This window comes from Prosopis cineraria, unplaced genomic scaffold (genome assembly GCF_029017545.1).
Source record: "Prosopis cineraria cultivar Desert tree isolate PC_DT_omini unplaced genomic scaffold, ASM2901754v1 PC857, whole genome shotgun sequence".
Taxonomy (NCBI): Eukaryota; Viridiplantae; Streptophyta; class Magnoliopsida; order Fabales; family Fabaceae; genus Prosopis; species Prosopis cineraria.
Window position 1 is genome coordinate 1 of NW_026556182.1, and position 24,008 is coordinate 24,008.

The 24,008-nt window shown below is 33.2% G+C and overlaps 2 protein-coding genes across 2 annotated transcripts; both read right to left on the reverse strand.

The window, feature by feature from the left end:
* Positions 1 to 5,820: 5,820 nt before the first annotated feature.
* Positions 5,821 to 7,547, reverse strand: LOC129298598 (acyl-CoA-binding protein). Its single transcript, XM_054937025.1, has 4 exons — positions 7,403 to 7,547; positions 6,442 to 6,559; positions 6,281 to 6,343; positions 5,821 to 6,189 (listed from the first exon to the last, which is right to left on the reverse strand). The coding sequence occupies exons 1-4, from the start codon at positions 7,412 to 7,414 to the stop codon at positions 6,110 to 6,112; spliced, it is 273 nt and encodes a 90-aa protein (XP_054793000.1). The 5' UTR covers positions 7,415 to 7,547; the 3' UTR covers positions 5,821 to 6,109.
* A 2,192-nt stretch (positions 7,548 to 9,739) lies between these two features.
* Positions 9,740 to 12,417, reverse strand: LOC129298597 (60S ribosomal protein L13-1-like). Its single transcript, XM_054937024.1, has 5 exons — positions 12,279 to 12,417; positions 11,164 to 11,279; positions 10,909 to 11,042; positions 10,244 to 10,402; positions 9,740 to 10,115 (listed from the first exon to the last, which is right to left on the reverse strand). The coding sequence occupies exons 2-5, from the start codon at positions 11,270 to 11,272 to the stop codon at positions 9,894 to 9,896; spliced, it is 624 nt and encodes a 207-aa protein (XP_054792999.1). The 5' UTR covers positions 11,273 to 11,279; positions 12,279 to 12,417; the 3' UTR covers positions 9,740 to 9,893.
* Between the last annotated feature and the right edge of the window lie 11,591 nt (positions 12,418 to 24,008).

The window sequence follows — 24,008 nt, forward strand, 5'->3', positions numbered from 1 at the left end:
ATCGAACGCGCATGAGCACCGGATAGATATTGTGCAAAATGCTTTGATCCAGAGTTGTCTTTTTGCGACGGTGAGATCATCGATTTTTGTGCCCAAACGAACCTTGCTGGCCTCTCGCTCTCACACGCACATAGATAGCACATCAAACAAAAAGATGAAAAAAATGCACATAATTTTTTTTAATGTATGTTAATTTTTGAGATAATTTAATATTTACTCAAATAAAAATGTGCAGTTAGAATTTTTTGGATTTTTTTCTGTATTATGCATAATATAATAATCTATAGTTTAATTTATAAATCACTTTTAGTATTTTTATAAAAATTAAAAAAAGTTTTAAATTTTATTAACTTTGTTTAAAAATTTAACAAGTTTTTAACTTTATCCCATTAAATATACCTATTTAAAAATATTTTAATATTTAATAAATTTTTCAACTTTAATAAATAAGATGATAAAGATGAATATAATAATTATTAAAATATTTTATAAATAATACCAAAATAAATAGCATCTTCTTGTCCTATAATAGGTTAGAGAAATATGTAGGTCGTAGACTTTATGCAAAATCTGTTTTTTTTTTTCTTGAATAATTATCCATACGGAAAGTATCAAATGTGAATTCTTCTAATTCTGGCCAAAAAAAAAAAACCTTCTAGTTGAAATATGTTATAATTTGTAAATGCTAGAGGGGGAAAAAATAACATTTACCTACAAGACTTCCAAAGCCAAGAAATTTTTTTCAATCTGATGTGGGTGTGTTTAGTTGAGCTCGGCCAGGCCTCGGAATTGATAGGTTGAGCTTGCCAAAATTATATTTCTTCTATTGTTTCAAATGGATTATTTCTCTACATTTTTTTTTCTAAATTTATATTGACTCACGTTGTGTTTGGTTTATAGGCATTGAAAGCCAATGAAATGGGAAAAAATTCACCGTGCCAAAAATTGCAATGTTTAGTTGGCAAGAAAAAAAATCATATTTCCGTCCACGGCTCTACCATTTATTTTCTCATTGACAATGTGTTGACCATTCCTTAATAAGTATGATGGAAAAACACTGAACGAAAACGAATAAAGTATGAAAAAGCCATATTTGCCACTTATTTACCAATAAAAATTTCGCCTATAAGGGTACTTTGGTCAATTAATACTCCATCTTCCTATTCATATATATTCTACTTTACCAAACATAATATACAAAAATATTCCAGCCTCATTTAAAACACCCCAAACGAGTTTGTAAGTAATGATATTTCTACTCTTTCTTCATTTCCATTCCTATCCTTATTATCATTTCTTTAATACGCATTCCATTATTTTGGATATATCCAACATGTTGGAGTGTTAGTGTACTTACAAAAGTAAGATTTATAGAAAATTAGATAAATACTGTCAAGTTTCAAAAAAAAAACTTGATTTTAAATAAATATATAATTTATCCATAAATTATATTCCCTTAACATTTATATTTCCTCTAGAATACTGTTATTTATCTACTAAGCATGTATGTAATAATAAGAAATATTAAATATATATACTTGATCAAAACATGAAGAGATAATTTTCAAAGTTTAAAACAAATAAATACTCTCTCCATTAAAAAATGTAAGATATTTTTTGAAGAGTTAGATGTTAAAAATATAAAACATTTTTAATCTTTTGAAATGTAATCATTACTTTTTTTAAGTGTCTCTATTAATAATAACTTTATATTTATTGTAAGATATTTAATAGGGATAAATATAAAAAGATAAGGTTAGTTTAAAAATAAATAACTACTTTATTAAAAGTGAGATTCAATTAAAATATCTTTTATTTTTAAATGGATAGAATAATAGCGTAACTTACTAGTTACTATTTCAAAAATCATTTTTTTTAAAGCACACAATGATTTTTAAATGAAAAAGAAGAGAAACTCATACCATAAGAATTGAAACCTACAGAAGCTTCGTTCCTGCCTGGCGCCGAGCATCAAGGCATTGTATCACAAAGGGGGCTCTGAGATTAAACTAAATAATAATAATAATAATAATAATAATAATAATAAATAAAAGGCGTGGTGGGGGCATGAGGGAAGATATTTATAGCAAGGAAGTTGACAAGTCATTAATAAATAGTTCATGCAGTTGGGCGACTTGTGGCAGTGGGTGAGCGATGCTTCAAGTTTTGTAGGGCCTTCCATGTGATTGCATAAACATTAATAAAACTATTCAAATTGTATCTATTTTAATGATTTAATTTTATCTTGATCATATTAAAATGAGATTTTGTATGATGGGATAGAAAAAGGATTTTGGACAGAATATGGGATTGCCTAGGATATCTTGTCCCAAATATTATATATATATATATACATATATATATATATATATATTACTTTATTTTAAAAATATACATTAAATATATTAATTATATTAGCATAATTTATACTTATATTAATCATAATTGAAAAAACATAAATTTGAGTCACCGTGTTTTGCTTGTATTTTACCATTGATTTTTGTACTTTTCTTTCGGTGTTTTAGATTTTAATATTTTTATTTTTTTCGTGTTCTAGGTCCCCTAAGATTCCTATATTTTGTTTATGAAGGGATCTGAAATATTAAAAAATAAAAGTATTGGGACTTAGAATATTGAAAAAATACAAGGACCAATAGCAAAATATATACAAAGTGTAGAAACCCAAAGTTATATTTTTTCATTATAATTTTAATACGTGCAATTCTTATTTAAAAGTAAAAGTTTTTATATTGATAATTTTAATGACATAGAGTAAATAGTATAGGATAATATATTTATTTATAATATGTTAATTATATTAATATAATTTATTATTATATTTATTTATTTAATAACTTTTATTTATATCGTATTTCTTACTTTATTTTTGAAAAAGTAACTAGCTTAACATATCTCAATTAAAAAAAAATAATAATGACTTTATATTGTGCCTAACTTATCTGTTGTTGCTACTCTTATAGCCTAAAAATTATTTGTAATTACTATCATAATATGTTATACATTTGTAGCTGTAATTAATGTAATTCAATAACTGACAGTAAATTATTGTGACTTATATGTATTCGTGTTATTTTAATCTTAAATTTAATAAATTATATGATTTAAAATTTTAATGAATGTTATTATCCAAACCTTTCTCTCACATTGTCTGCTTTATCAAGATGATGGGACATCTCAATTCTTAACGGGATGAGATGACTTGTGGAATGAAACGGGGCACGGGATAAAAAATTAATTTTGATCATTTTCAAGACTAGACATGAAATAGGAGTGTTCTGATCTTATCATATTCCATGAACACCCCTATATATTAGTATATGTGTAAGGCCTTACATGTTTTTAAAAGGTGTGCACATATACTAATGTATAAACTATAGATATTTGCAAGGCCTTGCATGTTTTAAAAAGGTGTGCATGTATACTAGCACTGCAAGCAAGGAGCACCTTTTTTTTTTTCAAGAATCTTACTTGGAACTCCTAAAGCATAGAAATTTGCATTTAGAGCCCAATACAAATCAAAAACTATTTGTATGTCCAAGAGTTTTAAGTAGAAATATGTTTTAATGAGAAAAGATGCATTTGTCTTTCTTTTCTCTATAAATGGACAACACAATATTTATAAATTTTCAACACCATGTGCTATAATGTAAAATTAATCTAGTGAATATGGTTTAACCAATGTTTTGAAACTCGGATCGAACATCGAACCGGAAAGAGCAGTGGGTCGCAATTTTTATGGTCAAACCGATTAGACCGGCGGTCAAATTGGTGATATAAAAATTAAATAAAAAATAAAATTTATATGCGCAATTATATAAATAAAATATTAATTTGTCAATGGTGCTTGAGATTTCAACCTCAAAAGCTAGATGCTTGGATTGTTGGAGCTAGAGGTAGAGGCATGTTAGTACAAGCTTGTGATCTCAAAGGAAAATATTGGAGCTGGAGGCATGCCGTCATATCATGACTCATAAGCTTTCGATCTCGATGCTAAAGGTTGGATCTTTAGAGTTGGAGGCAGATGTTGGAAGAAAAGTTAGAGATTGAATTTGGGCCATAAAGGAGAGATGAGAGATTAGAGAAGAAAAGAAAAGAGAGAATTAGTAATTAGAGAATAGAAATTGTGAATCTAAGCAACTCAACTTAAATTTTTTTTTAATTTTTTTAGCTTTGAACCTGGTTGACCCGGGTTGACTCGGGTCCGGTTTTTGGGTCAATGCCGGTTCTCTCAAAATCGGCCGGTTCAATCCGAGTCAACCCGAGTCAGAGGTCAGATTGGTTCAATTGGTTGAATCGGACCGTTTTGTTCAACGGGTGACGGTCGGACCGTCCGGTTCGGTTTTCACAACATTGGGTTTAACTTAAAATGTACAAGTTGCACAGGATGAAAGAATAACATATGTTCATGAATGCATAATATAATATTCATAAAATCTCGACACAATGTCTAGTAATGTACAATTGGTCTCGTGGAAATGATTTAATTTAAAATGTACAAGTTGCACAGGATGGAAAAATAACAAAATATCTATAAATGCACAACACAATGTTCATAAACTTTCAACATAATTTCTTGTAATTGATACCAAAATGTTCAAGAGCAAATGCATTTTTTGCCGTTAAAACATATTTCCACTTAAGGCCCTTAGGCTTGTAGAGAGTTTTTAGATTGCATTGGTAAATGTAAACTTTTATGCTATAGGGGCCCTAAGTGAGATTTTCTTTTTTTTTAATAATAAGACAATTTTAATTAAATTAAACTACAGGGCAAGGCTGAGAGGGGAAAAAATAGAAATGAAGAGTTTATTAAAAAAATGAGAGAATTACATTCAGATTCCACACAAAAAATTAATTACTATAGAATCCATTAATAACTGAACTAAAGTGTATTGATGACTGGTTGTATTATCAATACAATTTAATTCAGTTATCAATGAACCTTGTGGTAATTAATTTTTTTATATGGGATTTCAATGTAATTCTTCCACACACAAAAATTTATCATGTTCAAGAAGAAGCTCCTCCTAAAAATGATTAGATTGTAGAGACTTTTTTTTGTGACATTAGATGAACAGATTCTTGTCCACATAAAGCCACAAGGGTAGAATTTTCTTGTTCAAGGAAGGCCATGTGTTGTATAACATCATGATCTATAAATATAATTTTGCCAAGATCCTGTTAATGTTGAGACCACAAGCATTAATCCAAGTGTTTGGAGTTTACAATAAAAGTCACCATGTTTGATCCGGCTTTTCTATTAGCACGCACAACATAACAAAGGCTAAAGTGCCCAACGAAACAGGCAAATACTCGTACTCTGTTTAGTTTAGCTGTGTATTCTCTCTGCCTCGTGCTACACGGAAATTCAACGTGTAAGAGAATCCCAATGCTTTACTTGTCTTCATTAAAAATTAAATTTATTCGTCTACTCTAGAGGATTTGATTTTATTTGTTCACATATTATTAAATCGATTTCTCAAACACCCCCCCTGGATTTGTAATCATATTCCAATTTTGAAAATATTTGAAAATGGCACTTCTACATTTGCTTTTACACTTTTTTCAAAAGATCAATACAAGTCATGTGGGAATTAAATCATTTACAATTATTGAATAATATACAGTAGTTTATTAGACTTTTTATAATAGACATATGGATCATTTTCACTTTCACTAGTGCAACATGTAATTTGATTCACACGTCTTTTATTTATACAAGGACAGGTGGGCATGTTTAATTATTGATTTGATTGCTCCCATTTCAAAGGGGGCAGAAGGAAATAAGACCAACGAAGCAAATCAGCAACTGAACGGGTCAAATGGATTGAAAGCAGAGAAATAATTTCAATCCAACCATAAATAAATTATCTAGTTCCAACCATAAATTTTCTAGTTGTCTCCATCCCATTGGCTCAGCCACAACCAATTTCCACATTGGAAGCTGCTAGCACAGTAAATGAACAAAGTAACAATTGATTCATCACGTAATGAAAGGAAACATTTGGCAGTGTCAGCCTAAACACTGCATATAAATGCTTATTTGCAAACACGTCGAAATAGAAATAAAGCAAGGCTAATGAAGATCTTATCAAGCAGGCATTCCTGCTTCTTCCAGAAGCTGCTTCACTTTGGTGATGTAATCACTCATCGCTTCTTCCTGGGATTTCCCTGTAAGACAAAGAAAGTGATAAGTCTCAGTCTAAGATGGTCTAGCCAGCATTCAAGTGATCCGTGTAATGAACTATTTTTTTTCTTTTACCTTCAACAGCCTTCCAAGCATCCCATTTGGCTCTGTCCCTCATGTTGAAAATCCCAGGACGACCTGGAAAAACACACAAATTCATGAACATTAAAGAGAATCCCAGATAAATTCTGAAGTTAAAGTTGCTGAATCTTGCTTGTTGAAAGAAAAGCACTCACTGGTGTTAACAGGTCCAACAGTGGCTTGCTTGTACAATCCATAGAGGATAAGCTTGTTTTCATTTGTTGTAGTCTCAGGAAGAGTCTTGGCTTTCTCGGCGTACTGCTCAAAATCCTCCTGCATAAAAATGTCCCAATGAGTGTGATGCTTAAAAGTTGCAAGTCCTCACGCTAATTACTCATAAAGGAAAAATAAAGTGAAAGAAGCAACTTTGCAGCATGAATCTGAAGGAGTTCAAAGTTCCAAAAAAAAAGGTGAAATTCTAATGCTCCTGAACTTGTAGCTAAAACAATCCTTGTTGACCAAAAGTTGAATATCATTGGCCTTGACCGAGTTCTAACATGCAGTTCTGAATTTCTGATGAAACATGAAACAGATTTCGTGGTGGCAAAAGAAGGGGCAATTACACAATTTCAGGAACAGGGTTATCTCACGTCTTCTATTCTGATTAAAATCATTGAACTCCATAATTTTTTTGTTCATCTCACTACACCAACTCATTATTACTTGAGAGAACAATGATCCCAGGATCCGTAATCAGTAATTTAAAGCCTATACTTAAAAGAGCAGGTCCATACAGCTATAATTCTCATTTCAGGTACAACACAAAGCACTACTTTCAAACAAATCAAGGACGCCACTTGAAAGTTATAATATACCAGCCAAGCAAGATTAACGAGGAAAGTAGGGCTTCTTTTCCAGAACAAACATGCAGCAACCAAATAATTTGTGATCACTCGAGAAAAATCACAAGAACAGATCCGAGAAACGAACCGACTAAAGAAAAATCGACAAAATCACACAGGGAAAGGCGCGGATCTGAGCTGATTTGCTTATACAGGTAAAAATAAGGATCGAACAGAGTGTAGAAGTGAATAATATATCGAAAGTGTAGAAGTGAATAATATGTCGAAGAATTAAAATTGAAAATGGGCGAAGACAGAGATTGAGGATGCAAACCTTGAGACCCATTTGGTTTTGCGACCCTAATCAGATTGTTGCTAGAAGATGATGAATTGCGTTACGTTCGAGGCCTCTTTATAATGTGTCGCAGAGCAGGGTGGTGGAGCAGCGTTGATCTTTCAGTAGCCACAAGCCAATCACATGATTCCACCTAGGCATATTCCTCCCATCCCTCTTTTGAAAATTGAATTCCATAACTACAATCAATTAAAATTTCTTTTATTATATTTATAAGAATCGATGCGTTTTGACTGGTCACGAAAATGGTCACAAAATTCCTTTGTTCATCGCGTTGTTATACATTATAATATATTTTTCTAAAAATTTTAGGGCATGTTTGGATAACAGCGGACAAAGGTTGATTAGCAAAACATGATGATATTTTAATAATATTTTTTAAAATTGATTTTGATATTGGAAGATGTTTAAATGATTTTTCAGAATCAATATAAAAATTGGTGAAATGAAAACGGCTCAAATATTGAGAATTGATTCTCAAGCAGACAAAAAAAAAAAAAACTTCTCCAAAATGGAGTTTCACAAACTAAATAAAGTTTTACAAAATTGTGAGTATTTCAATAAGTTTTTGCAGCACTATGATTTTAATTTCAGAATTGATTTCAAATGGAAATCCAAACAGGCCGTTAATGTTTTAAAAAATTTTGTGGCTTATTATATAATTATTTAATAGTATGTATTATGTAATATGCCAGACATGCTTTTTTTTTCATATCTTGAAATGAATTTAAAAATAATTGTAATATTCATGCTCTGTGAATTGCTTAATTTCATGTAAATTATATGTTATGTGGTGATATCAAAATTAATACATGATATTCGATGATTTTGAATGGTAAAATCCAATTTTTATAAAATTATCGTAACAATAGGCTCGAGAAAACTTTTTGGTCATGATTAATAATAAAAATTATTCGACTTAATATTAAATTTTTTGTATGCCCATGTTGCCTATATTCCTCCATAGTCTATGCTTTAGAAATTGTTATATAGACACACACTCATATATATGCATTATTTTAAAAAGTGCAACCTATGCGATGTGCAATACATGATCCGATTGATTCAAGTGTTTGTTTTGGAAGAAAGGCAAAAAACCAAACCTAAGAGGAAAATTTGAGTTGGAGGAAACCTGAAATGGGATGGATTAGGGTGGACCACAAGGGCGAAGCCACATGCGGAGGATTCATACAGGACAAGAATGGCCGATGGAAAAGCTGCTTCATCATCAAGTTGGGAACAAGGTTTTGGGGAAGTTAGGATGTTTTCTGATTTTATGGAAGTTTTAAGTAACAATTCAAAGATTCAAGATAGATCACACTCAGCTTTTAGTGTCATGAAAGAGATTACAAGACTTGATCGGCTTCCACAGCTCATGACATGAATACCCAGTCCAAGTTCTTCAAGAACCTATCCTCTCTTGGAACTTCGGTAATCAATCATGCATACTCAAGCAAGTCCTCTCTCTCTTCACTTGGGCTTTTGGCAGTCGATGATTGTCCAATACTGTGCAGCTGCCCGACCATGTCAAGTATCGTCAAATTTAATTAGAAGAAGCTCTTTCAAAAATGTCATATGAACTTGAACTCAAGAATTCATGCTTGAGAGACAAGTCCCTTCCTTTAAAATCAACACAAAAAAAACCAACACCTGGGGTTCTGCAAGTAATTTTACATCCATAGTTTGATGAGAAGCTTCGTTGGAGTGGGCCTGAAGATTTATTAATCTGTTGATTTTTCGTTATTTTCCCCATGTATTTGAGCACTTATTATAAATGAAATTATTCTATTTTCTCCTGCCATTATCTGATCGTTGTAGGTGTGCTTTTGCATTATCTGGTTATCTGCTGCTAAACTCTGGAGACACTAAGAAATTTACGTGCAGGCGTTATCGTTCCTTCCTCCTTGCATCCATATGGAACTAGAACGCTTGTACGGATAAGAGAACGACTCCCAAGTGTTACCTTCCACGCATGTAAAATTCAGGATCTCGCAAACAAAAACTGGAACAGAAAACATTAGGCCATAAATGATACCCCCTCTACCCTTATATATAAAAAATCTTTTAATTTTTTCCTAAATATAAAAAGTTATTAACATTTTTTTTAATGAAAAAACTATTATACTCTTATTAAATAAAAAAATATAAATACTCTCATTAATTTTTTTTAAAAAAATATTTTTTATTTATAATAATTAAAAACAAAATTAAAATAATGTAATATTTTTAATTAAATAAAATTTTTATTAATTTATGTAATTCAGTTAAAAAATATTTTATATATAAGGACGAGTATCATCCAAACACATCACAGTCAAAAGCAAGAGGCTATAAATTAATAACCGTTCACATGATATTTGAAACTAGAAAGCTCTAAATAAATCCAAAGATGCTGAATCCCATGCAAAAATAAAATGGCACGCAATCAATTATCTATTAAATGGAGTACAAAATGGGTGCCGAAAGAATATCACTTCTTTTCTTCCTTTTCAGCTTCGGCAGCCCTCTTTAGCCTAGCACCAACATGGCGCGCATTTGTGCGTTCAACACGAAGCTTCTTATAAGCATCAAATGCCTTCATTTCATCTGTGATCTTAACAAGCTCCACGGATGGCTTCTCCCTCACAATTGGCAAGTATTGTCCCTGCACTTGAGTGGCATTTGAAAGCTCCTCGGCAGTAGAATCACCGGCCTGCAATATCAAAAGGTAACATTCATAAAGGTCAAACAAAACCCTTTTTTTCCCCCTTATTTCTTGAAAGGGTAACAGTCATCACAAAAATAAAATAAAATAACAAACATCCGAACCATCTTATTTACCTTGAACTTGCGTGAGCGCCTTGGGAACACAACCAACTTGGCCTTGAAAGTTTTCAGCCGCTGCACATTAGCCTGGAGACTTTCCAGAGAACGGTTCCTCCGGCGATGATCAACAGCAATGCCAATGGTTGGAGCAAGCTTTTTAGGAATGCCTGCAGCCTGATATATATATATATATATATATAATATCATAAGAAGGACTTAACCTCATAAATTTTACAAGCATTAATACTCGTACAAAGGAGCAAAACAAAATACTTAATTCACTCAATTAATTTATATACACCAGACACATCCTTCCAGCCAGAATATATAAAACTACTCCGCAAGGAGGTCATTGCACGTAGCCACGTCCAATAATAAACAAGCACTCATTTGCTCTCGTACTGTCCTAATATTCCAGAACAACCCTTCTAATATTAGCATCCTAAAACAAGATGGAACACAAATCGCAAAACACGAATTGGTAAACAAACACTAATGCCACCTAACAAACAGGGAAGAGTTAAAAGAGAGAGGTGCCAGTGGCTGTAATGTCAGAAAACTACAATTTTATTAGGATTAACAAACAGGCATCGGTAAATTCCTCTTAAACACAATGACATCAACAGAGCAACAAAATAAGAGTGTAAGACAACATCAAGCGCTAGCAACAAAAAATTTACCTTCAGTTCTTCTAGGGAAAATCCTCTACCAGCTCTGACTTTCATGTTGTATTTCAAAGTCTGACCATGAACAACAGGTCTAAGAGGTCCAGCTGTAGGCCTAGGGAAAATCTTAACAGCTTTCTTTTGCCGAGCTAGAATCACCAGGGAGTTAAAAAAAAAATAGAAAAGGAAAAGAAATCAGTATAAATCTAAAAGGATCATTAATTCGTTATAGCAAAGGTTAAGGGAAAGAATGAAACCATCTAAAATTACCTATTCGTCTCCTCGTCTTCCTTGCTGGTTGATTGAACCATGTCTTCACATAGTTTTGCCAATGCTTCCGGAAGTGACCATTTGGTATGACATTGTTATGCTTAACCATGGCTTACCTAACAGTGACAATCACAGAAAATAAAAAGAAAAAAATTGAGGGAATAAGAGAAGCCTACAATTATATAAACACAGAAAAAACTCAAAACCCTGAAATACTACATGGATCAAGCAAAACCGATCCCACTTGATGCAGAGGAACAAAAGATCTTCGAGCATTCCCCTAAGGGGATATCTATTTTGATGGTAACATGACAAATAAGGCAAAAGGAAGTGCATTCTATCTACATTCACCAAGTAAGACTGAAATTTTCGCATATGTCAAGTATTACAATGCTTCAAATTGTGCACATTAAATTTATATCTTCACGACCTCATTCATCTGATTAATTAGGAGACAATGTTTTTAATCACGTGAGCTATAGTTCCTGCTTGCCATTTTTTAAGCTCAACTCAGGGCAAAAAAATGTATCAGACACACAGATCTACTCTGTACTGTACTCAAGTTTAACAGGAAAAAATGACCTTCTACATAAACACATGCAAAATTCACTCAGCGGTTATACAGCTGTACAACACAATAAATCTCGGAGCCTCTTTGAAAAGGATACAAAAATGCTAGAGTTTGAATTACTCCTATTTTTGTGTAACCAGGATACAAGGAAAAGATCAAAAGAATCTGAGTAAAGAACAATTATATCACTAGTAGAATGGAATTTCACCAAGTAACTAATAACTATACTTCGTCAATAGAAGTGATAGAAAAAGAAAAACGCGGCGCCGGAAGAAAAATAAATCCCATGGATATAGATTTCCAGAAACCAAGAAACCATGAGGAAGATCCATCTTAATTAATTCACTTCCGGCTATCTTCTACGTCAAAAGTCAAAACCCCGGAAAACTCTAAGCAGTAAGTTGGAAAGAGTAAATAAAATCTTCAAACAGAAGTACACAGGATGATCATCAGCAATTACAAAGAATAAAGGTACAAACTTCGAACATTGGATGGAATAAAACAGAGGGAAAGTGTGGCAGAGTGAGCGAGACATCGTAAGTACCTGAGGCTTCTCCACCCGCCGAAGCACAATGCAGAGAGAGACGCACCAGAGTTGGAGGAGGTATAGAGCTTCCAATCTAGGTTTTAAAGGATCAGCAAACTGACTGGGCTTTAGATCGTATCAACGGCTAGGATCGCTTTGTCGCCTCCGGGCTTTAGTTTGTTGGGCGAGGCCTAAGCAACACAGGGCTTCAGATTTTGAGTCTGGCAACTTGTCCGTTTGTTAGCCTAATGGGCCCAAAAGTAATAAAAAGTTGGACATCTTTCTACTTTTATTTTATTGCTGAAATGCTCGTGATTTAAGTTGGAACCATCATTTTTTTTTTTATTATTTTTTTAATAACCTGACCCAACCGCAAGTTTCCTGGAGTCGCTGCTATCCTTGTTACCCTCTTGCACTCCATTTTTATATAGCTGCCCGTGTATTTAAGTTGTTTTGGGAAAACTATTTTGCAAGTCCTTATAATATTTTTTTTTTTTTTTGCCCCTCTCCGAAGGCTAGCCCAAGCTAGAGGGGGTTATAAGTTACACAAGAAGTAACCAAGAAATTAGTGGGACAAACCCCCACTATACTCAAGCACTAACAAATGATCACATTTTCTAGGAGGGTTAGAAAGTAACATTAACTCATTTGAATACTCATAAGCTATATGAGCTAAAAAATTTGCACAGAACATAGCCTCACGTGGGGCGTAAAGAAACTTAAGATCTCTATGATTAGACATCAAATTTTGCACCTTAGATATTTTCTCATAATATGGATGAGCAGTATAGACTTCTCGATAAACATAGGACATGGCTTCAAGTGAATTAGAATATATAATCGCTTGTTTGGGGTTCAGGCTCAAGCTCAGTTGTGTACTATACTTTATAGCTATGATTTCTGCAATGATAATTGGTAGATGGCCTAGATTACAAAGAAAGCCACTAACCCACTTTCCTTCAGAGTTTCGAACTAGTCCACCACATGTTGAACAAAGTTGGGATTGAAGCATAGAAGCATCAACATCTATTCTAAGTGTCCCATGTGGTGGTGGAGTCTATTTGTATCGATGCAATTCATTGGTAGTACCATGCTACAAATTGAGGATCTCTAAATCTCTCTCCTTTATCAATTTCCTTCTGCAAACATGTCAGACATTTCTCATATTGTATTGTGTGCCTACAAATATTGCCTTGCATCTATGCATCTACAGTAACCAATAAACTGGACCAAAGATTTTCACCCATGGCCATTTTTGGAATTGTCTACCACTAATATGATGCTTTATATTCCAGTCTATCCATTCCTGCAAGCTACACAAGAAAAAGTGGTCATGAAAAACAAGATTTATAATTTCCTTCCATGTGTTTTTTGCTCTCATGCAATCTCTCAAAACATGTATAGTGCTCTCTTAGCCATATTGGAAAGGACAATTTGGATCAGAAGTAAGCCCTCTATTTGCTCTCATAAGGTTACTAGGAATTCTCTCATGTAGGACCTGCTAAAAGAAGAATTTTACTTTTTCAAGTAAAGCCCATTTCCACAAACATTTCCAAACCAGACTTCAGCTAGCAAAACCACATTTCCAACTAGGAAATTATAAGCAAACTTGACTGTGAAGTTACCATCACCACTAGCTCTCTACCAGAACACATCTTTAAGTATGCTACGATAAGGTTAAGCAGTGGATATACGATTAACTATATCTATAGAGAAGAATCTGAGTAAACACTCTCTGTGCCAGGCACTCGGAGGAAGAACAAAGTCACACACCTTAGCATGTAGGTTGAGATGATTATCCCTTCCTGAAGCATAGGTAATCAATGGTTGCTTTAGCGGAGCCCAATGATCCCATCAAAAGCTTGTTGTAGTACCATTCTTAACTTTTCTTCTGACCCCTTGCATGAAAGTTTCTCAGACTTCACAGATACTAGTCCAGGTATGAGATACTGATATTTTTTCATCACTATTGGATATTTACCTATTCCGCAATTATACTTCAAATTTGCAAGACATTTATAAAGAAATCATTGATGTTGAGATCAAGGAAGCTGTCTTTTGAATGGGGGCCTTTAAAGCTTTGAGACCAGATGGTTTAACTACCCTATTTTATCAAACTCACTGGAAAGCCATTAAAGATAAAATCTGCAGTTTTATGAAAGAAATTTTTTCTAATCCTTACAAAATTGAAGAGATCAATCAAACCAATATCTGTTTAATTCTTAAGGTTGATCAACCTTCATGTTTTAAAGAATTCAGACCCGTTTTCCTCTGTAATGTGAGCGTAAAGATTGTGACTAAAATTCTTGTTAACAGAATTAAGGGTTATATGGATTTCTTGATCAAGCTAAATCAGTGTAGCTCTATTACTGGTCGTCAAAGTAGTGATAACATCATCATTACCCAAGAAGCTATTCATGTGATGAGGAAAAAGAACAAGCACAAGGGCTACATGGCAATAAATGTAGACCTCGAAAAAGCCTATGATCGCCTATATTGGAATTTCATTACTCATGCTCTTAGATGTGTTAGTCTAAGAGAACACCTTGCAAATGTCATAATGGCTTACATTAGTACAGCCTTGATAAAGGTGAATTAGAATAGTAAGCAGTCCCCTGAATTTAAACCCTCAAGAGGGATTAGGCAAGGTGACCCACTTAGCCCTCATATTTTTGTGTTGTGTATAGAACATCTGGGTATGATGATTCATCATTTGTGTGAGACTAAAAGGTGGAAACCTTTAAAGTTATCCTTAAAAGGGCCATAAATCTCCCATCTTTTCTTTACTGATGATCTCATTTTGTTTGTTGAAGCATCATTAGATCAAGCAACCCTAATTAAGCAAATTATGGAAATTTTTTTGCAAAGCTTCAGGGAACCGTATGAATTTGAATAAAACTAAACTGTTTTGCTCCAGGAATGTTTGCTTCCAGTGTAGCTCAGAGCTAAGTCAAAATCTGGGAGTTGGACTAACTTTGGACCTTGGTAAATATTTAGGCATCCCTCTTCTTCATAAGAAATTTAGTAAAGGTATGTTCCTTCCCCTTCTCTAGAAGGTTCACTAAAGATTATCTTCTTAGAAGAGTACCTATCTCATTATAGGTGGGAGAATAATTTTAATCAAATCTGTCATTTCTTCCCTTATATCTTACCTTATGCAAACCATATTGATTCCCAAAGGTTTTTGATGGAGGTTGAGAAATATTATAAGAAATTTCTTTGGATTAACAGAGAAGATCAAAGAAAGCTTTATCTAATCTCATAGAGCAAAACAAAAGAACACAAGCACATAGGAGGACTTGGCATAAAAGATCTTCAAACCCAAAATGAAGCCTTCATTATGAAACTCTGTTGGGCTCTACTCACCAAGCCTATGTGTTGTGGGTGCAATGCTTAAAGGCATACAATAATATTTTTCATTTTAGTTAGGTCCTTATACTTTGATCTGTCAAGTTCATAATCCTTGGAAGCTAAATATGTTAGTAAGGATTAACAGAGTTGTTAACACCATTAAAATAAGTTGATGCAGTAGTCAGGTGGGTTTATCGCTGACATACTAGACTAGAAGGAAGACCATTTAGACTAGAACTTCAAAGCCAGGAAGATGTTCACAATCAACCTCATGCTATTGTGTACTTTGACAAAAATGAGAAGGTTGTCTTGTTTCATTAAGAGGGTCATGTAAACAATTGCCCATTAATCATGATTGTTCTAAATTCAATTATCTTGGTGCCTATTCCAATCACTTGAATTTTTCCAGTTAGTTTCATCACTTTAGTTTGTCGGCCACATGGCTATTCTTATATGTCCTCCTCGACGTGTAACTTTGACTACATGGTCAATTTCAACAAAACCAAGAATTAGTACTTCACCACAATGATTCTCCCACCTTTCTCTCCACCGGCAATCTATGCCTCGATTTCTCCTTATATGTTGTTCTTGATACATTTTTTAGTGTCTCCTAAATGATTTTATTTGTGTTATTAATTTAATTTTAAGTTGTACATTCGATTGAAGATGAGATAACATTGATCCCACAATGCCTTGTTTTCACTTTGGCACACAGAGCATTGTAAGCTCAACAAGATTTTACTAGAAATATTCGTTTAGTAACAAATAAATGATGGGAAGGCTCTTCATGGTGGCAGCACATTGTGACTCCACCGGTTAGTCTGTGACTGTTTTAAAGCAACTGTCGATAGAGTCTCGAGAGTCAAATCACAATTTGCTAAAGCTCTACCTTTTTGCTACAAAGTTTTCATCCCTTACAAGATCAACATGTCCACCAATTATGCTAGGTTTTCCTTGTTATTGATTTTTTTCTCCTTTTATGAAGTGATAAGTTCGTAAAAAAATCATTATATTTTACATCACATATGTTATCTATACATGCATGGATAAATGAAGAGATTGGTTGGTTAAAAGTTAATCAAACGTAATCAAGGCGTTATTGATTGGTTTGCAACATCAAGTTATGACAACAAAGAATGGGAGCTGCTATAATATTATGAGTGAAAAGTGAAGAATAAATAAATTGAGGAATCAAAAGGAGGCCCCACCTATGTCGTCCATTGTCTCAATTATCACTTGTGTGTTTGAAGGGTTCTAAGGCCCTGTTTGGTACAAAGATATGAATTTTGAGGGATTAGGATTGGGATTGAAATTGAGATTGGAGTTGGGATTAGAACTTTAAAAATATATTTGGTATGAAGTAATATTTGGAGGGAATACTTATATTAATTTTTTTTAATTCATCAGAAATGAACAAAATACCATAATGCCCCTTATTATTAATAAAAAAATAAAGTTATCAAGATGAACAGCACACAGCTTAGGGGAGGATACGGCGGATCTAGAGCTTTGCACTTCAGATTTGGAGCTCCCCAGTGGTGGATGCGAGGGAGCTGGAGGAGAGGGCGGCGAGTGAGAAGGGAGTAAGAAGACAATCTCAAATGCAAATTTAACACCAAATCAAATTTAAAAATGTATACATTTGCACAATTAAGGGAGGAAGAAGACAATCCTGTTGCAACCTTTCATCGTTGTTGCTTCTATTCTTGCTCGCCTATCATCAGATTTGAAAATGTATTGATCTCACACATCACCCAATCTGAAACAAGAAAACAAATCTTGCTCGCCCATTGTCATTGTTTTTGTTCATGCTTCTGTTCTTTGCTTTGATTTGCTGGCAAAGTAGGAAGTTGTCTACAGCAAGAGGAAGTTGTCGATGGTGAGAGGAAGTCGTCGTCAGAATCATCCACGGTGAACATGTTTGAGTGAAAAATTCCATGGAGAATGAGAGGGGTCAGATTTGGGCAAATTTGAGGAGGGCATTTTGGTTAATGATAATTTCAATCCGAGGATTAATTGTGCAATACCAGGAAGATGGTGGGTTTGAGTATTCTCACCTAAGTGGGACTAAACAATCCTAAGGATTAGTGAGTGACTTATACTAAACATGTTAAATGTAGGATTACTGAAACCCAATCCCAATCCCAACCCTCCAATGCTACATAACAAACAGGGCCTAAAGTCCTTCAATGGCCCTCAGGGGACGTGAACGCTTTGCTTTAACCTCATTCTCATTGAAGTACAGAACAGCACGAGGGTGAGCATGAACGTCTTCCTTGCTTTGAGTATTAAACCTACTTGCCTACCACATTAACTTACTCTAACGATGTTAACAACTATGTTAATCCTTATTAGCAGATTTAACTTTCAGGAATTAACGGACTTGATAGATTAAACTACAAGGATCCAATTAAAACAAAAAAAATTACAGGGACCTGATTCAAAATAAAGATAAAATATAAGGACTTGCAGGATAGTTTTCCCAATTTTTTTTTCAAGAAAAATCACTCTATTTTTTAAAAAAGTTATCCTGTGAAATTGCATGATATTTATTTAAATTTTTAAAAATAATCAAAATATGGAAAAAAAGAAAATTTCTAACTATTTTTGAAAGTTATTTTAAATAGTTTTTGAAAATAATTTATGATAGATAAGAACAAGTGTTATAAAAATGTGTAGGTACACTAAAGTATTATAAAATTTTAAAATAATTAGATAACAATATTTTTATAAATAAAGGTATGCAGAGACATCTAAAGATAATTAAATAATATTTCTTTTTTAAAATTTCTCTATAAAATTAATGGGCTTTTTCACTGAAATGCTACGGATAAAAAAAGAAATTATTTAGATGCTATAATTTGAGAACTATTTAGCAGGATACTACAAAATAGCAAATCGATTTCTGCTAGCCCAATTTTAATTTGTCAGAATTTTTTATTAATACATGTTGAACTCAGTTTCATGAAAACCAATTTTAGAAAATTAAATCTTGAAAGTAATATCGGTCTCTGTCAAGCCAATTTCACTTCAATTCTTTTTTAAAAAAATTACTACAGTTGCATTGTGGATGTGACACCATTACAGCTCTAACAATGTAGACTTGACGCTACTCAGTACATATGCTCACGAGAATATATGCAAAGTCACGTCTTAGTATGCATAGGATTTGAGCAGTGAGCGACTTAGTTCTGTTTAAATAAAATTTCAAATTCAAGCCTTGTGCATGCTAAGAAAAACTCCTATTGTGAGAGTCACCCATCATAATTAGATGTGCAATGCAAGTTAGATCTGAATTAATCAGGGTGAAACTCTGGATATTGGGTAGGCAACCAAAAAAAAAAAAATAAAAGGTATGCAAGCATAAATATTTTAATATTTAATTATCATATGATTTTAATATTTTAATTTCTTTTGTTCCATTATCATATGATTTAATATTTTAATTATAATAAAAATAGTGGTTAATTCTTTTTAGGCGAAAATTAATAAAAATTTACTAAATTTTAAGTGAAATGCATATTCCACCCTTAACATTTAAAACTTAATTAAAGACCGCCCTAACATTCACACATTAACAATTGAAAAAACGTCAATAAAAATTATCTTATAAATGTTTTATAAAATAATATTTTTACTTAGATATGATGAAATTGTAGCTAAAATTTATTGAGCCTTGAGTTAAAAAATATAATTTTAAACTTGAATTAGAAAGTAACATGAAATGGGATTAAAATTTAAAAATATCTAAACAAGGTAAAATATAAAAAGGTGAGGGTGTAAAATTGAAAAAACATACTCCTATACCTCTCTCCTCTCAAATGGATATGGCTCGCTACTGATTGGGAGGAGGGTCTCTCCATTTCTTTTTCTTCATTTCTATTCACTTTTCTCATCTCAACCATTCATTAATTCTATAATTTTAAAAAAATTATTTAATAAAATAATATGAATAGTTGAAATGGGAGAAATGAAGAAAAATTAAGGTTATAATTGGTCTCATTTTAATCTGCCACTGAACCCCAACAATCTCCCTTCCATTGAATTCTGCATCACATGGTTACTATAGTTCTTTAGTAACTTGCTGACCTCTTTTCTTAACATGTTTTTATAATATTTTTAAAATTATTATATAGTAAGTAAAAATAAAATATTATGAGGGTTTTATAATAAGGTGGGTATGGGACCTATAATCAAAAAATGACTAGTAAATATGAAATTAATATTAAAAAAGATATTCTTTTCAAACCATAATATAATGTTGGAATATTATTTATGGATTAGCATTAATTAATAAGCCCAAACAGATTAGTCTTTATGATCTTATGTGGACCGTGATAGGTGGATCATACAAGTGAACCCAATGGGCAAAGGCCTAACCCACAACCCAATACCCATCAGTTATTCACTATCTCTTAATTGACTGAGTTAGAGATAATGTAATATAATTATTTTAATTATATAATAAGGCGGTTACCGATCTGATCCTTATAAGTCGATCAGTCAATAATCACAAACACGCGACTCATTCTCTACTACTCCATGATCTTTGCACTCTCTGAAGACTCTAGGGCCTAGTGAGTTGTGTATCTATTTACATTTGAGGTAATCGAGATTTCTCAAGCGCTCATGGATTTTTCAGGTACGCATACATTCTTTACTTGTTCATATGAATTGAGATATTCAAATACAACACGTGGCATTAGAGCCTGGTTAGGATTTTCTAAATTTATATATCTCAATTCTTTTAATGTATGTAAGGATATATTGATAGAGAATCATGCTCATATTGATAAATTTCCTTATGATCCATATTCTTCAGGAAATGAGATTTGAATATGAGAACTTTGTTTTAAATCTTATTATATTTATATTATAAAAAAAAATTCTCCTCCTTGGTGTCATCTCCCTGTTCACTGTGTGTTTCTTTCACTGGAGATGATCCTTTACAGCGTCGTCTTCCCTCCCCCATGGTCTGGTTTGCATCATCTTAAGATTTGTTTGGTCACCGGAGATGCTTCCTCCCAACTGCTGGCGTTGAGATCTCCACTATCTCTATGATTGTGCCGTCGTCTGAAGCCAGCATGGAGATGGTTCTGGAGTCGTCAGAGCAAGTACCGGCGTGGTGGCATGCCATTGCATGATCGCTGGCGTTATGGTCGTTGACTGGTTCACGATGCCGTCGACGGGGTACCCTCTCCCATGGCTTTTGCAGCTCGCAGCGTTAAAGAAAGACGAGTTGGATCAAAAACTGAATCCTGCAGATTTGGAATCATGGATCTAGATTTCCTCTGGATAAAAAAAAGGGGAAGCTGGAGGCACAAAACGGGTTAGAAACTGGGTCCTAAGGATCCGGTTTCATTATGTTGGGCCCAGATGAAATCTAGGCCTGATTTAAAAAAAAAAGGGAAAGGGAAAGTGGGCCAAGTGAACTCACATTCACTTAAAGAAAACAATCTGGGCCCAAAACATATTAGCCTAGATCAGTGTCAAAAAAAAGTTGTTGTTTTTATTAATTACGTTTTGGCCCCAAACTAGAATTACCTCCTTTTTCCCATAATTTATCATATTTACTCCGTGACCCTAATAAATTTTTGAAAATTACATTTAGTCCCTTAAATTCTAGAATTACATTTTGAACCCAAATCTCTTCCAGAATTACCTATTTACCCCTAAACGCCTTTTCAAAATTTTACTTAAGTCCTAAATTTGTTCTCTAATTCCCAAAAGACCTTAAGGACTTTAAAATAATTTTGTTTTCTCCTAAGATTATAAAATTTGTGACTTTGAGAATTATTGATGATATTTAGAATCTTGTAGCATTGATAATGGACATGCCCTATAGGTGTGACATTATTAGTGTGATTCTGATGGTTGGTTTTGAGGATAGGTTAATAGAAGGTTCCAAGTGAGGCACAGAGGTCAATTTTTGATATAGCAGGGAGCAAGGCATCAATTGAATGCATTGGAACTATTTCTTTGTATTTAAATTATGGTCATGTTTTACATTTGAATAATGTGGTTTATGTACCTTCTGCGAAGAGAAATTTAATTTTAACTTATGCATTAGATATTTGTGGCTATTTATTCTTCCAAAGAAATGGAAAAATTGACATTTATTTTGATTCTATTAATGTTGGTTTTGCTTCCTTGATATATAGTTTATATCGATTGAATGATTGATCACTTGAACTTTCTAATCTCCATATTAATGCTGCTATTGGGTATAAACGTCAAAGGCCCAACGATAATTCCTCTATGCTATGGCATCATCATTTGGGTCACATCTTTAGAGAGAGATTGGAGTGCATGGCTAAGTAAGTTGTCTTACAAGACCTTGATTTTTTAGATTTTGAGACTTGTGTTGATTGCATAAAGGGAAAATTTCTTGTTAGAGCTAAAACTAAAGGGGCAAAGAGGTTTGAAAACACTTTAGACCTAATCCATACCGTTATCTATAGACCTATCACACCTCCGGCTATAAGTGGTTTTAGATATTTCATCACTTTCATAGATGATTACTCTTATCATGGATGGATTGAACTCTTGTGTGAAAAGGCCAAGTCTCTTAATGCATTTAAGACCTTTAAAGCAGCAGTCGAATTGAAATCTAGCAAGTTGAACAAATGTGTGAGATTTGATAGAGGAGGAGAATTTTATGGGAGATATACTAAGACTGGCAGGAACCCTGAGCCATTTGCTTTGTACCTTCAAGAGCATGGCATTGAAGCTCAGTATATTATGCCTGACACCCCGCAGCAAAATGGGGTTACAGAAAGGCGAAATTATACTCTCATAGATATGGTTAGAAGCATGATCAGTCACTCTTCACCGCTAAAATTCTTGCAAGGTGATGTACTTAAAAATACTGTTTATATTTTAAATCAAGTTCCTAGTAAGTCAATTCCAAAGACTCTCTACGAGTTGTATTTTGGAAGGACTCCTGCGCTGAAGCATATGCGGGTTTGGAGTTGTAAAACATAGGTAAAACCTTACAATCCATAACAGATAAAGCTTGATGCTAAAACTATTGATGGTTTCTTTATTGGCTATTGCGTCAGATCTTATGGGTACAGATTCTATTGTCCAAATCATACTACTAAGGTAATTGAATCTTACCGAGCTTATTTCTTTGAAGATGCCTTAAAAGTGAGAGCTCTGTGCCAAGGCATATTACTTTGCATAACGAAAGCAGCATTTTACCTATGCCTATCTTGACAACCCCTTATGTTAACATAAATAATGCCGTGGATCAAAATGAAGTTGAAGATGAACCACCTTTTGTCGCACCCGAAAAAATGCGACGTGGACGGCGCGGGAGCGGAGGTCCCAGCCTTCGCGGCGGGAACCGAATCGAATGAGGAGTTGCCACCAAAATTTTGAGGTAAATCTTGGGAAACCGATTAAATGGAGGATAAGGGTGGTCTGCAAAATCAGAGAATAGGTTCGGGAGTCGGTTGAGTGTGGGGAAGGTGTTAGGCACCCCACAACACCCGTTCGTCAGAACAGTTACCTGAAGTTTGTTGTGCTCTTTTAATATGGTTTTATAACTATTTTAATTATCCCTTTTATATTCATGTGTTTGATATAAAAATGATAGGAATTAGGTGAGAAATGTTTATTTATTTACAAGGGAGGACGGACTTGACTCAGAATCTGACTTTGAGGCCTACGTACCCTGTGATGAGGATCAAAGTCCACGTAGTTCGGGCTTAAAAATTGTTAGTGAAAATATTTTTTGAAGAGAAATTAATTAGAAATAATTTACCATTTTGCAAATAAAACAATTTCTGAAATTTTGATATGTGTGTTTTAAATTGCAAAAATTAATTTAATTTTAATTATTTTCTCAATTTTTGATTTTTGAGTTAAAGAAAAGAAAATGATTTAAAATTATTTTTTTATATTTTATGATTGAGAGTTTTAGCTGCTATACCTGCAGAGCCTTATTGGTTCATACGATAATGCAATTATTCTAAGTATTTGCGGAGATTTCGAAACCGCACATGATAAAAGAATTTAGCAATTTAATTTATTTATTTTAAGTGTTAACAATAGTTTGCTTAAGTATGTATATATGTTTTTAAAGAATTTTAATCATCGTGCCTGTATAGCCTTATTGACTTATACGGTAATATGATTTATCCTAAATATCTGCAGAGATTCTAAAATCTCACACGATAAAGGAATTAAATTTAATTAATTGGTTTAATTAATTATATAATATATATGTGTGTATATATATATATTTAAAAAAATAAATCGTTATATCTGCAGAGTCTTATTGACTCATACGATAATACGATGATCTTAGAAACCTACGGAGATTCAAAAATCTCACATGACTAAAAGATATAATCAGTAAATATGGTTACAATTTAAATACACTAATTTGAT